Here is a 12,034-nt window from a genome sequence, read left to right on the forward strand (position 1 = left end):
ACAGCTTCAGAGAGCAGCCAGAACCTGCTCCCGCCTGTCCTAAATACAAGAGGAGCAGGCTGGCTGTCACCTGCTGTGAGTCAGAGGCACGGACAACAAAGGCTAAAATGTCCCACCACGTTGCTAATGAGCACCAGCCCAGAGACGGTTCTTATGTGTCCTCGGAAAATGAACACACAGTGACACGAGGGGGAATAACAGGCTTACAAATCCATTTCTCAGCACAAAGACACAGCGTGGAGCTAACCCACCTGGCTCCAGTACTTTCATGAAATTAATATGGGAAGGGGAACATAAGGCATGACTCCAAACTGACAGTTTGGCGCACAGCCACTGGGGACAGGTAGGGGACAGGCTTCTGAGACTGCATCAGGATGGGGCACTGCTGCAGTGGCCCTCAGCTGCCCGACTCTCTCCACAGGGTTTCCAAGGCAAGACTGGCCCTCCAGGCCCTCCAGGAGTGGTTGGCCCTCAGGTGAGACCTTTCAGCATCCTGGCGTGGAGATCTCTAGTATTACAGAAATATGGAGCTACAGTCAGTTTTCTAGAGGGGTGGACCCCACTAGTGGAGGAGCTCAAGTCTGATGGCAAGTATGTGCTAAGTAAAGAGACAAACCCCTTGAAAGGAGCTGTGCTGAGACAAAGCAGGTGACTCAAGGAGCATAGGGCCTGAGCTCAGCAGCTGAGCGCAGGTGACCCCAGACCAAACAGGGCTAAGCTCTGGAGTTTGATTCTCCATGATCCCGCTTACCCCTGTGCAAGTGGGATCTTCTTGTCCTGTTATGGACAGCAGAGGCACACTGATCAGTGTCATGGGGCTCTGATTCCAACCAGCACAGATCAGTGAAGGTTATAGGTTCCAGCCAGGGCTGACAACTTTAGAGCCAAGGACAGTCAGTACCTGTCACCTTGCCACTTTGCAAGCTACACCTGACATAATGAGAAGTAAGAATTGGGTGACACCCAATGTCACCACAGAACTGGAGCCCATGATGCCTTCTCCCCTCTGTGGCAAATATGGCAGCCCTCAGCATCTTTCTGAATACATCCTAGAAACACAGCCTCCAGAGAGGTGCAGGGGCAGGAGGACACCAGCCATTGCTACTGCAGTCTACCTGGCTTCATCTTCTCCTTCTGGATTTTGGCTGGCATGGGGAGTCTTGAGAGAGAATAGAAAGGAGTAATAGGCCCACTGTGGGCATCACCATAGTCAGAGCTGTACCCAGTTGTAGGCCCACTGTGGGCATCACCATAGTCAGAGCTGTACCCAGTTGTAGGCCCACTGTGGGCATCACCATAGTCAGGGTCAGGAGAAAGAGATCACTTCTTTGTAAGTTACTCAAAACCAATGTATGAACATGTGACAATATTGTCTTTCCCCATAGGGTCCCACAGGAGAGACGGGTCCCATGGGTGAGCGTGGCCACCCTGGCCCTCCAGGGCCCCCTGGTGAACAGGGCCTCCCAGGTGCTGCTGGAAAAGAAGGAACGAAGGTAAGTTTCTAGAAGTTTCCGTGCTAGGCTGATATTTTTTTTTCTAAAGAATCAGAACTTTGTGTTTTCTCTTGATCCTTTTGGACAGATAGGTAATTTCTCAAACAAATGCTTCTCTGAAATTCACATGTTCAGATCCTTTTTTCTTGAACTGAGGCTAGGCTTCAACCCGCTGCAGATGGAGCACAGGGGGAATGTGGGATCAAACCATCCCAGGCCCCATGAAGTGTGCCTTTCCCTCACTGCCCACTGCTCCCAGAACAGACTAAAGGCCCGAGTCTTTAACAGCCAATACAGATCTGGTAGAGAATGGTCCTTTGAAACCCCCTCACTTGGTACACTGCAAATAGATTCTGAAAGTGAAAAATGAACGCATCCTCACCCTTGTGCCCAGTGCCGGTTCTCACTATGCCTTTTTATAGGCTGTTCAGCTGGCTGGGGTGCCCCAAATTTGTGGTTGTAAAGCTTGTGCGTTAGCATAAAAAAATCTTCAAGCTTCCTTGAGGGCAACTAAAGACACAGGCTGTCGTTCTGTTGTTGTTGTTTTGAAGCAGGCTTTCGCTGTGTAGCCCTGGCTGGCCCAAGGACTTTGGTTTCACTCCAGCTCCCATTCAGCCTCTTATGGCCCTGCTGCTAGACTTGGCAGGCCATGTAGACCAGGCTATCCTCAGACTCACAGAGACCCACCTACCTCTGCCTCCTGAGTGCTGGCATTAAAGGCGTGTGCCTTTCACCAGGGAACATTCTGAAAGCTATTCCAGTCTTTACAGCATCAGGGAAGACAAGCCCATCGGTGCCTGTTTTAAGAAGTGGTCATTGAACTGATAGCAGGTTGAGTGGCGTACTTTTTTAACCACAAGCCACTGGGGTGTCCTTAGCTTGGCCCATTGAGGAACCCTATGCAAGTCAGGACTTCGGTTTCACTCCAGCTCTTACTCAGCCTCTTATCTTATGGCCCTGCTGGACATTGCAGGTCTGGGACCTGAGGGAGACTCACAATTGGAGTCCCTTCCCCAGCCTGGAGAACATGGCTCCCAGGTGTGTGCAGGGGCCGAGCTTAAGTCCACGATGAGAGTAGAGAAGAAGTGTTAGGTCCTGGCTTCTGTCCCCAACCTCCAACTCAAAACAAAATGAGAGAATCTCCGTAAAGCCAAGGGGCTAGAGAGAGCTCTGGTCAACCCAGATCCCCATTGGATCTTGCAAGAAGACTCACCCTGCTCCTCGGACATGGATCCTATGTCCTGGAGGTTGGTGTGAGCTTCCAGGTGGGGTTAACCTTGCTCTCTTTTCAGGGTGACCCAGGTCCTGCTGGCCTCCCTGGGAAGGATGGCCCTCCAGGATTGCGTGGATTCCCTGGGGATCGAGGGCTCCCCGGCCCTGTGGTGAGTGGGGGGCCAGGCGGGTATGGTGGTGTGGCACACAGCCCTGGGGCTCCGTCTGAGGCCCTCAACTATGTTCTTACTTCTTCTCAGGGAGCTCTTGGACTCAAAGGCAGTGAAGGCCCTCCCGGCCCCCCAGGCCCTGCGGTGAGTCACAGCCTTTCTTTTTAGCCTGTCCTACAGACCTGTTGTCCCATGGGCAACAAGAGCTGGGAGGGCATGCCTAGATGTCAAGGTCCCCATCGAGTGTGTTCGGGGTTCAGTATCTCTGAGCCAGAAAGCTGGCTTGATAGAGTTAGAGGGCCACTTTGTATGAGGAATGGCAGAAGAGTGGCAGCTTAGAGATCTGCAGGTGACCATGGAGGCAAGGAGGAAGGCCCACATTTGGTGCGGGGCTCTTGGGTCAGCAGGGAGAGGTCAGTAGGCACTCTTCTTATGAACTTCAAGGACATATCCTAGAGCAGGATGGGCTACCTGGCACAGTCAGGGAAGGGGTCCATCTCTAGCCTGTAGTCCAGGAGCCTAACACATGTTTCTCATGAACTAGCTAGCCCCTCATCAACTGTGAGAGGCTTTATGACCCTGCACTCCCAGGCCTTTAGCTGTGGCTTCCTGCCTGAGGTTGTTCCTCCCCCCATATGAATAAGGACAGTCTGCTTTGCTTCCTTTGCCATTCAAGCCCTAACAGCCATGCTAGGTATAAAGCCCAGCTGAGTTTAGGAGTGACCTCTGTCTCCTAGGTGAATTCCAGACTGGGCAACTCAGATAGGGTGAGAAACTAGCCTTCCTTTTAATAGGGTATATGGAAGGCTTGCAGGCTGTGTTGACCTCTTGATGTGACCCCCAAGTCTGAATCCCAGTTAGCATCAATATCTGGCCCCTGGTCTAGGACCTCCTCCTCTAAATCCATGAATGCTCTGTGGACAGGCAGACCCTACAGGTTGCGTAGGTGCCAGTCCTCTGGAAAAGACCATTAAAGACAGATAGAAAGTAAGACTTATTCTCAGACACTTGTTGGGAAAATAGTTGTGTGAGATGGATTATGGGAGACAAAGAGCTAAGGAGGGGCCTAATGACAGCCTTAAGTACTAGACCAAATAGTCCATGCTTGCAGAAAGCCATGCAGGGAGGCACTGAGGCCTCTAAAGTGGGGGTGGGGTAGAGTGGTATGGCCCATTGATGCTTAAGGAAGTCTTCCCGTATAGTTCAAGAACCTCTAAAGCAAGCCATTTTCTTACTGCACTTTAGGGTTCTCCAGGGGAGAGAGGACCAGCTGGTGCTGCTGGTCCCATCGGAATTCCAGGGAGACCTGGGCCTCAGGGACCTCCGGGGCCTGCTGGAGAGAAAGGGGTTCCTGTAAGTACCACTTGAGATTGGGGTCCCCTCCCATGTTTGGTCTAGTCCCTTCTGCTGTGTTATCTCCATGCACACTCCCCTGGGGTGGGAGGAGGCAGAGGCTGTGGAGTCTGATTATCCTACAGGGATAGACACTCTGAGGAGTCCCAGGCAGCTCAGCCTGGAGTGCCCGGAATGCTGTCACAGTGGCTAGACATAGTCTGTCCCCTATAAACCTGTTCTCTGTCTAGCCTCTGTGCCTCCTGAGTAGCCTGGACCATACTGTCTGCTAAGTGATCATCACCTCCCAACTGGCCTCACCCCATGGCCGGGCCTTTTAGGAAAAAGATGGGTGTTTGGGAATAGGGAGTCCCTTTATAGATGAGAGAGCACAGAAGGGACACACTGGCAGAGGATGGCAGGCAGGTCCCAGAAAGTGGGACAGGTCCTCCATAAGGCTTGATTGAGTTCACTAGGCTCTGAAAGATCTCTGAAGCCTGGGTTTCCACACAGCCCTTCTCTGATCACCCAACATGGCTCCCAATCCATTAGTGGCACCCAATCCACTTCCTACCCTCAGTTCATATGTAGCTTCATGCCCTCCCGTCAGCCCTGATTTTCCATGGCTGTGGGGTAGATTTCGTCACAGCTTTCCTATCTCAGCGCAGATCCTTGGTGCAGGATACGCATGGAGCACTGACAGACACATAGACACTGACTTCTGCTAGTGACACTCTATGTTCTGTGTGTCCTGCTCTCTGGGTTCACTAGGAGGAAGAACATTCAGACCACACGGGGACATCAGTACCATGGAGGACCTTGCAATGTACTTTTGGCAGTTGATAGCATTTTGGCATCTTTAGTGAGGTGCCCAAGACACACAGCCAGCTGGATTCTCTGTGCAACACAGAAGTCCTTGGAGCTCACAGACTCAGCTGAAGGAAGCTTGGTGTTTCCCAAGACTCGGTAGTTAAGCAGAAACCTTGCAAAAAATGCCCTAAGCAGAGAAAAGCCCACTATCTTCCAGAACAGCTCCAGCAGGAGGAAAAAGTTGAGAGAGAGAGAGAGAGAGAGAGAGAGAGAGAGAGAGAGAGAGAGAGAGAGAGAGAGAGAGTCAGAGTCTGAGGTGTCTGCAAATTCCCAACCCGACAGGGAATGATCACAGTGACAGCCTGTGATCCTGAAAACCCTGGACCTGCCAGAGCACTTACTAGCTTAGGGAGGACAGACTGACTTTAAAGAGAGGGAGTGAGGTGCAAGAAAGATGGGATGGGCTAACCAAGCATCTGTGTTCCCCTCCTGTTGCACACAATTGTATTCTTTGTGACATTGGAAGAAAGGAACTCCTAGCTGAGGTGAGAAAATACTTGTTGCTTACAGGTGATGGGATCTCATCAAAACCAAACATACCAGGAACTAGTGAGATCACAGGGTTATAAAGGGGCAGCCATGAGTAAAGAAAGTCAGGGTTCTGAAGGCAGAAAAGATAACTTTGTATATGTATATGTCTGTGTGCATGCCTGTCATGCTGTGTGCATGCCATGCATGCATATATGTGAGTATGCATGTTTGCATGCACATGTGTGTATATGCCTGCATGTGCAGTATGCTTGTGTATAATATCCTGTGTGTGAACCACAAACATGCATGTCTGTTTGTTTATTTGTGCATATGTGTGTATATGTGTGTGCTCACATGTCACATGTATGTGTGTATATGCATGTCTGTGTGTGCACAGGCAGGGTGTTCACAGAGAATTGACAGAATAACACAGTTTGCAGGAGTGGCTGCTCAGGCTGTCCTGGGGCACAGTGTGGTCTCTGCTCACCAGCTTGAAAGAACCCAAACAGGCTCAGAGACTTACATTCATAAGCTCTGCTTCCTGTCACTTTGACAAATATCTGAGAGAAACCACTTAAATCAAAGGATTTGTTTGGGCCCTGTGGTTCCAGAGGTTTCGGTGTGTGGTTGGCTCCTTTGTTTTGGGTCTATAGTGAGAGAGAGTATCCTGGCAGAAGGGCATGCTGGGTCAGAGCCGCTTACCTCATGGCAGCCAGGAAGCGGGTGGTCAGGTTCTTATTCTCCAGCACAAGTGCGGTCCTTCCTCTCACTACCTCCAGCTCCTCACATCCCCACATCGTACAGAGAGCACCAGGCCTTCACCATCCATCGCATGCCCAAATCTCAGTGTCAGCTGTGTCTCCATTCCTCATCCCTAATGAGTGGCCCCTCTACATTGCTCCCTGCCTCCCTCTCAACCATTTCAGACCAAATCGTATGGGGCCGGCGTCAATGAGGTTTTAATCATGTGCCATTCTGAGCGAGGCTCTGGCACAGCAAGGTGCCTACCGTTAAGGGTCCAGACTGGTTGGAATCGGCGTCCACACCACTGACCGCTATGTTAGGATCACGATGGTCCTAACCATCCCCTCACAGCCCCAGCTTCCCACCCCTGTGTCCCTCTCTGGGGTAAGGAGCCATGGCATGATGTTCCCAGTATGAAACTGTATTGAGTCTGAATTTCCTGTCCTCTCTAGGGTGAGAAAGGTCCGCAAGGCCCAGCTGGCCGAGATGGCCTCCAAGGTCCCGTGGGCCTCCCTGGACCCGCCGGCCCTGTGGGTCCTCCTGGAGAAGACGGAGATAAGGTATGGAGCAGTTGGAGTGTATGTGGCCAGGCAGGCAGTGGGTGAAGGGGCTGTGTTTTAAACAGCAGTGTCTATGATAAAGAGGATTTGTCTGGCAGAGCTGTGCTGTACCCCTTCAACCTGGCATGAGGGGGTGATTTTGAAGTTATCACACAAGTAAGTGGCAACAAACAAGACCTATAGTTAGTGTGTGTGTGTGTGTGTGTGTGTGTGTGTCGCGTGGGTGGGAGGAGCCTGGAAAGCACTTGCCTCCTCGACAGCGCTGCTGTTGCCTGAGCCATGTGCAGGTCGCAACCAGAGCTGAAGAAACTGCTCCCAGCTCCCTCCTGAACCCTTCCAGACCAGGACTGTGTGGGGCTGGATTTAATGAGATTTTACTCCGAGTCTATTTCTAAGCGTCTTCTCTTGAATGATCGAAGCTGTTTTTATGGCTATTTCTGATACCATTACAGAGGAGCCTGGACTTTATACTTCATTAAGGAAAGACGTGCAGCTTAGCCCTTCAGGGCTGTCTCCATTTGTCATAGCTCTCTGGTGATATTTCTGACTTTGTCACTTCTGCACAAAGGACGTCTTAGTCTTATGTCTCTGTGTGGGAGGCAATCTGACAGAAACAGCAGAGAGGACATTAGAGCACCAGGTCGCCATGCCTACTATTAACACCTTGGCAATAATCCAAGTGTCACAGAGGCGACAGAGGAGCGGGGCGGCATCTCAGTCAGTAAAGTGCCTGTCTCGCCAGCTTAGGGCGTGAGTCTGACATCCCCAACCCTCGTGTATAAAAGCCAGGCGTGCAGGCGTGTCTGTAATCTCAGAACTGGGTAGGGAGAGACAGGAAGATCTCTGGGTTCTCTGGCTGGATAGAGGCAAGTTCAAGGTCATTGAGAAATGAAACAGACAGCAAATAGGGGGTCTGCAGAGACGGCTCAGTGATTCAGAGCACGGCTTCTCTTATCTGGGGTTCAGTTCCCAGCACCTACGTGGCAGCTCTCAACTGCCTATAATTCCAATTCCAAGGGATCCAACACCCTCTTCTGGCCTCCTCAGAGTGCCCACATGCAGTGTACAGACATACATGCAGACCATGTGTACACATGTGAGTATGTACCCACCCCTTATACACACAGGAACATCAATGTAAACACAGACATCAAAATTAGAAAAGACATCAAATCATATAAGGAAATGCTTTCTGTTGGTGAGACCTGGGACCAAGAAAGGCACACACTAACAGCATCCTCCCTGTCCATCCTTAGGGAGAGATCGGAGAGCCAGGACAGAAAGGAAGCAAGGGTGACAAAGGCGAGCAGGTAAGCGTGTGCGTGTGCTGGGGCTGCTGCTAGGTGCAGAATGAGTGAGCACCCTGGGTTCACACTCCAGAATCTGGCACTGCCAACTCCTGGATCACACCAGCTGGCTTTCTTTCCCGAGAATGCCCCATGCACATGTATGTATTCATGTATGTTCAAGTGTGCGAGAGACTCTTTTGGCGTGAGGCCATGATCAGTCATGTGTCTGCCTGGGGGCCCAGCACTGAGGACCACAGAGTTCTGCAGAGGCAAAGCACCCATTTGTACCTTGGCCTTTCGCGCATTTAGAGATACTAGGGCGTGGGTACTTCAGCCAGGTCACCCATACCAGCCCTCTCCAGTGCCATGAGCCCCCTCCAAACTGGGGGCTTATCTGAAGCCTCAGATGAATGTCAGTGTCCTTACTCCTGAGGTGACATCACGAGGCTTCTCTACAGGCCTCTCAGTCTCCAATAGCAGAGCCTCTGTTCCTATGGCTTTTCTCTCTCTTTCTGTTCCTGCACCCACAGTGATAGGTTCTTAAGGACGGAATGAGATCAGGGGTCGTGGTGGCGCCTTCCTAGCTCAGCGCTTAGGAGATCTGAGGCCTCTGATCCTTGTTCCAGGGGCCCCATGTGCCACAACAGGGTGTGTGGCAGTTGCAAAGAGGACACATAGTGACCTGCCCTATTTCTGTTATTCATAGCAACATGATCAATGGTTGAATTGAGAGCCTTTCACACTTCTCAAAGCTTATAACCTGGCCTGTGCCATAATGTTAATAGTTGGTGTTCCTCTGATGACTGGCACATTTGGGGACTGATAAATCACATCCTGTACAAGCCAGCCACTTCTGGAGTCAGAATTGACCTACTCCTGAATTCATCTGCAATTCCAAAATAATTATGTCTCTGTTTGACACCTATAGGGTCCTCCTGGGCCTACCGGTCCTCAAGGCCCCATTGGACAGCCAGGCCCTTCTGTGAGTATCTGTGTCAGATGATATAGCAAGGCCTGCCTCTCAACCTGTTGTCCATTCATGTGAGCTCACTCATGCTCACTTCCTTCCTCCAGGGAGCAGATGGTGAACCTGGCCCTCGGGGACAGCAAGGCCTGTTTGGGCAGAAAGGAGATGAAGGTTCAAGAGGTTTCCCAGGACCGCCAGGGCCAGTGGGATTGCAGGTAACCACGAAGCTTCCCAGGACCCTCCAGCAGCGGTGTCAGTCTCTTGCTGGGTCCATTCTTCCTGTCATTTTAAGAATAGGGAAACTGAGCCTCAGTAGTAGGAAGTATTGCTGCTGGTATCCTACGAGTCCAAACACATGTGTTTGCATGTGTGTGCGCATGCGTGCTCGCACACACACACACACACACACACACACACACACACACACACAGAGTCAAAGCTGTTCTCGTATTTACTGGAGAATCCTGGGAAATAGTGTCCTGTAAGAAAGAGGTACAAAGTCGTCATCTGAACACACCACCTAGAAGTGACAGCCATCAACCCAGCCCGCCTCAATCAGTGCCCTCTAGGTCACTACCACACTACTGTACCCGATGTCAGTAAAGCCTCAAGCTAGCCATGTGCTGGAAAGCGCGTACCAGCCTCTGTTTTATCTTATGAAGTATACTGAATGCCATTAAGTATTCTTTGAACAAGACTTTATTTTGGAAAACACAGTTTTTAGTTACTGGTAGTATTTGGCATATGGTGGGAACTTGATTTATCCGGAAGGTTCCCTGCTGCTGGCTCATTAGGTTTAACGTTTTATGGGAAGCCACCATAAGCACTGTTACCCATAAATCTTTGCATTCTCCTCTGATTATGTCATCAGCTGTTTGAGCCCTGGAAGCAGGAAAAAATTCTCCCGTGGAAGCAAATTCATGGAAACACATTTCAGGGCCTCCAGGGACCATCATGGGAGTGGTGATCCTGAGAGCCCGGTGTGTCTCTCTCAGAGTGGCACCTCACCACAGTTTTCTGTCCACAGGGTTTGCCAGGACCTCCAGGAGAAAAAGGCGAGACAGGAGATGTGGGCCAGATGGTGAGTGACTGTGCCGTCGAGACCTGATATGGCCCCCCTAGTTTTTGGTTTACAGAAGGATATTTACGTCTTGTCTTGCTCAATGACCTTTCTTCTTCCCAGGGCCCCCCTGGTCCACCAGGCCCTCGAGGACCCTCTGGAGCTCCAGGTGCCGATGGGCCACAGGGTCCTCCTGGAGGAATTGGCAACCCTGGTGCAGTCGGAGCAAAGGTGATGTCTGTCTCCTTACCAGTGTCTGCTCCACTGCTGCATGAGAAGTAGTGTGTTTGTGTGTACACAATGAATGTGCATGTGTGTGTGTGTGCAAGTGTGTGTGTGTCTGTGCAGAGACACTCCCATCATCCCCGTTGTGACTCGTGAGTAGACTCATGAACCTGAGGTGGGAGCTCTGCCAGTGTTCATTTGTAACAGCTGTTTGCAAAATCTAAAGCAATAATGTGCCCATCCGATCTCCAAGCCCCACAGCCTCCTTCCGTCCAGTTCAGAGCTGGTGAAAATCAGCCCTTTCTCCCTCCACACTGAGCTTGCTCTGACGGCCTGCTTTCTCACAGCTAGGGCCTTGTCATTCCTTCTGGGTGGTGTTAGGGCCTAGCCCTTGAGACTGAGTGCAATGAGCCCAAGTGTGAGCATGAATACATGTGAGCGGGAACCATGACAGTTTCAGTGTGAGACTGCGCTCCACAGACTGCTGAGAACGTGGCCTTAAGAAGCCATCTTGGGCCTTGGGAGGGTTGGAAGCCTGCTGCCTGCCCTTGCGAGGGCTTCTCCTGATGTGGATGTTATGTTCAGCACGTGCTGTGCTTCTCTGCTCTTGTTCTTTACGATATAAAGGATCAGAGACGTGGGTGCAGGGGTAAAAGCCCTGCTGTCTTCTCCTTCCTGCCTTAGCTCTGCACTGCCTTCCCTTGCCACCACCCCACAGGACCTTCCTTCCTGTCTCAGCGCTGCAGGAGAATGTGCTGGGCGTCTGTGCTCTGCCCTGCTTGGCATCCTGTGTTAGTTACGTGTCCCATTGCTGGGACAGCATACCTGAAAAAAAAATCAACCTAAAGGCTTCCAGGCTTGTTTGTCTCATGTTAGTGGGGAAAGCATGGTTGCAGGGGTGTGAGGGGTGATTACATCACATCCGTGGTCAGGAAGCAGAGCACCTGCTTGGGACAGCCTTTAGTTGGTGTTCCTTGTAATTTGTACAGTATCCTACTCCTCACCCCCCAAACCCCCTCATCCCTCACACACTCTTTCTTCCTAACTGGCTTCCCACTGCATTCCTGTGAGCTATCTGGAGACAATAACTGTGATTCCACAGTCCTGGACACCAGATGCCCAAGGGCTGGCAGGAAGAATGGGCAGATGGGCAGGTTCTGGCACATGAAACCTTCCTCTATCACCTCAGTGACTTGTCTAACACTGACTTGTCTCCTCAGGGAGAACCTGGTGACACTGGAGAGCCTGGCCTTCCAGGAGAAGGAGGTCCCCTGGTGAGTGTGACCCTGGAGGAAGGGTAGGATGTGCCCAGTGGAAACATTGACAAGGCGCTGGACCAGAAACTTCAATTTTGCCTCAGTTTCCCCTCCTGTGAAATGGGAGTCATGGCCCTGCTGTGCCACACACTACAGAACTGTGGTGGAAAAGTGTGGCACACAGTGTGGAGGGAGCTTATGTGCATTCATGTGCACAGATGTGGTGAGCACACATGTACACAGGCAGACCCCAGCAATGACCCCACAACTCATGGCTGCCATCTATGGTACATAGGTCCTTTCACAGGCTGTTGTCACTGTGACCATCTCTACCTTGCTGACACAGACGTTCAAGGCTAGCCTGAGAATAGCTAGGCCTGTAAAG

At 51.3% G+C, this 12,034-nt stretch overlaps 1 protein-coding gene across 2 annotated transcripts in view; it reads left to right on the top strand.

The window, feature by feature from the left end:
- Nucleotides 1–12,034, top strand: part of Col5a1 (collagen type V alpha 1 chain) — a 154,001-nt gene that overhangs the window by 115,810 nt on the left and 26,157 nt on the right. For both annotated transcript variants that reach the window (XM_034496506.2, XM_034496507.2), the window contains exons 38-49: nucleotides 422–475; nucleotides 1,386–1,493; nucleotides 2,786–2,875; nucleotides 2,966–3,019; nucleotides 4,121–4,228; nucleotides 6,745–6,852; nucleotides 8,109–8,162; nucleotides 9,070–9,123; nucleotides 9,216–9,323; nucleotides 10,136–10,189; nucleotides 10,292–10,399; nucleotides 11,614–11,667. In XM_034496506.2, coding sequence (XP_034352397.1) covers nucleotides 422–475; nucleotides 1,386–1,493; nucleotides 2,786–2,875; nucleotides 2,966–3,019; nucleotides 4,121–4,228; nucleotides 6,745–6,852; nucleotides 8,109–8,162; nucleotides 9,070–9,123; nucleotides 9,216–9,323; nucleotides 10,136–10,189; nucleotides 10,292–10,399; nucleotides 11,614–11,667 — 954 coding nt within the window. The remainder of the gene's footprint in view (nucleotides 1–421; nucleotides 476–1,385; nucleotides 1,494–2,785; nucleotides 2,876–2,965; nucleotides 3,020–4,120; nucleotides 4,229–6,744; nucleotides 6,853–8,108; nucleotides 8,163–9,069; nucleotides 9,124–9,215; nucleotides 9,324–10,135; nucleotides 10,190–10,291; nucleotides 10,400–11,613; nucleotides 11,668–12,034) is intronic.

The sequence above is a fragment of the Arvicanthis niloticus genome, chromosome 2, assembly GCF_011762505.2.
Source record: "Arvicanthis niloticus isolate mArvNil1 chromosome 2, mArvNil1.pat.X, whole genome shotgun sequence".
In the NCBI taxonomy this organism is placed as follows: domain Eukaryota; kingdom Metazoa; phylum Chordata; class Mammalia; order Rodentia; family Muridae; genus Arvicanthis; species Arvicanthis niloticus.